This window comes from Sinocyclocheilus grahami, unplaced genomic scaffold (assembly GCF_001515645.1).
Source record: "Sinocyclocheilus grahami isolate Dianchi unplaced genomic scaffold, SAMN03320097.WGS_v1.1 scaffold9338.1, whole genome shotgun sequence".
NCBI lineage: Eukaryota > Metazoa > Chordata > Actinopteri > Cypriniformes > Cyprinidae > Sinocyclocheilus > Sinocyclocheilus grahami.
Genome location: NW_015512553.1, coordinates 3,129 through 4,205, shown reverse-complemented (window position 1 = coordinate 4,205; position 1,077 = coordinate 3,129). Strand labels below are relative to the sequence as shown.

The following is a 1,077-nucleotide window of genomic DNA, read 5'->3' as shown; positions in this document are numbered from 1 at the left end:
TTTTTTTTTTTGTCTCTCTAAGAAAGTAGATTTCATTTTGCTTGCAGGCTCACCTTTGGAGATGCGTTTAGTGAAACTTGGAGTGGCATGTACAATGTCAGCGTCCCGCTCAAAGGGAATGTCTCCACACACCATGTCAAACAGAAGTACGCCCAGCGACCACACGGTGAGCGGACGAGCGCTGTAACGCTGGTGAAGGATCCACTCTGGAGGGCTGTAGACTCGCGTTCCTAAAAAGACAGAAAGGTCATTAGAAACAGCTCCACATTCATGTTACATTCATGCATATGCAATAACCACCCTGAAGCTGCCTTACCTTCAAAGTCAGTGTAAATGGAGTCCTTCAGTACAGCTCCAGATCCAAAGTCAATGATTTTGATGTCTCCGGTGCGGGTGTCAACGAGGATGTTCTCATCTTTGATGTCCCGGTGCACAATTCCCTCGGAGTGGCAGAATTGCAGGGCTTCAATGACCTGTTTGAGGAACCTGAAAAAGACTATTCTCATCAGTATTGTAGTTTACGGTTCGAATCGAATGTCAAAAGACATTGCTTTTTCGCACCTCTGTGCAATGGGCTCCTCCAGGGCCCCACGTTCAGTGATGAAGTCAAACAGGTCCTGGCAGTGTTGGGGTTTCTCAAACACAATGAGGTATCCCTGACCCGGCATCTCAAACCAGTCGAGCATCCGGATGATGCCGCGGTGACCCGACCCTGAACCTCTGCCCAGACACAGCAGGAGAGCGATCTCCATGGGAACTGCGTTTGCTGCACCAGGCTATGAAGGTCATAAGACAACAGTCACTGTTAACTTTGGATTTTGATTATTTTCCACTGGAAACGACGTTATGTTTAAAAAAATCCTTAGAAAAGTTTGACATATGGTACTGCAGGGGTAAACTAGGGGTTCTCCCTGGGTTATTAAAAAGGGGAACTACATTTTTATCTGTCACATATTTTTGTGTCTTATGAATATACCTAATATGATCAAGTCTATTACTGTTAAACTCCTTCTGACACATTAGGGAAAGTCCACTTAAAGGGATAGTTCACCCAAAAAATGAAAATTCGGTCATCAT

General features: G+C 45.0%; 1 protein-coding gene across 1 annotated transcript in view; it reads right to left on the bottom strand.

Annotated features, from left to right (window-relative positions):
• Window positions 1–41: 41 nt before the first annotated feature.
• The window catches only part of LOC107578221 (serine/threonine-protein kinase pim-2-like), a gene marked incomplete at its 3' end in the record, with an annotated part of 1,845 nt that continues 809 nt past the window's right edge, over window positions 42–1,077 (bottom strand). Inside the window, exons 4-6 of the mRNA XM_016264197.1 lie at window positions 562–776; window positions 317–486; window positions 42–230 (exon numbers count right to left, since the gene is read on the bottom strand). Coding sequence (XP_016119683.1) covers window positions 42–230; window positions 317–486; window positions 562–776 — 574 coding nt within the window. The remainder of the gene's footprint in view (window positions 231–316; window positions 487–561; window positions 777–1,077) is intronic.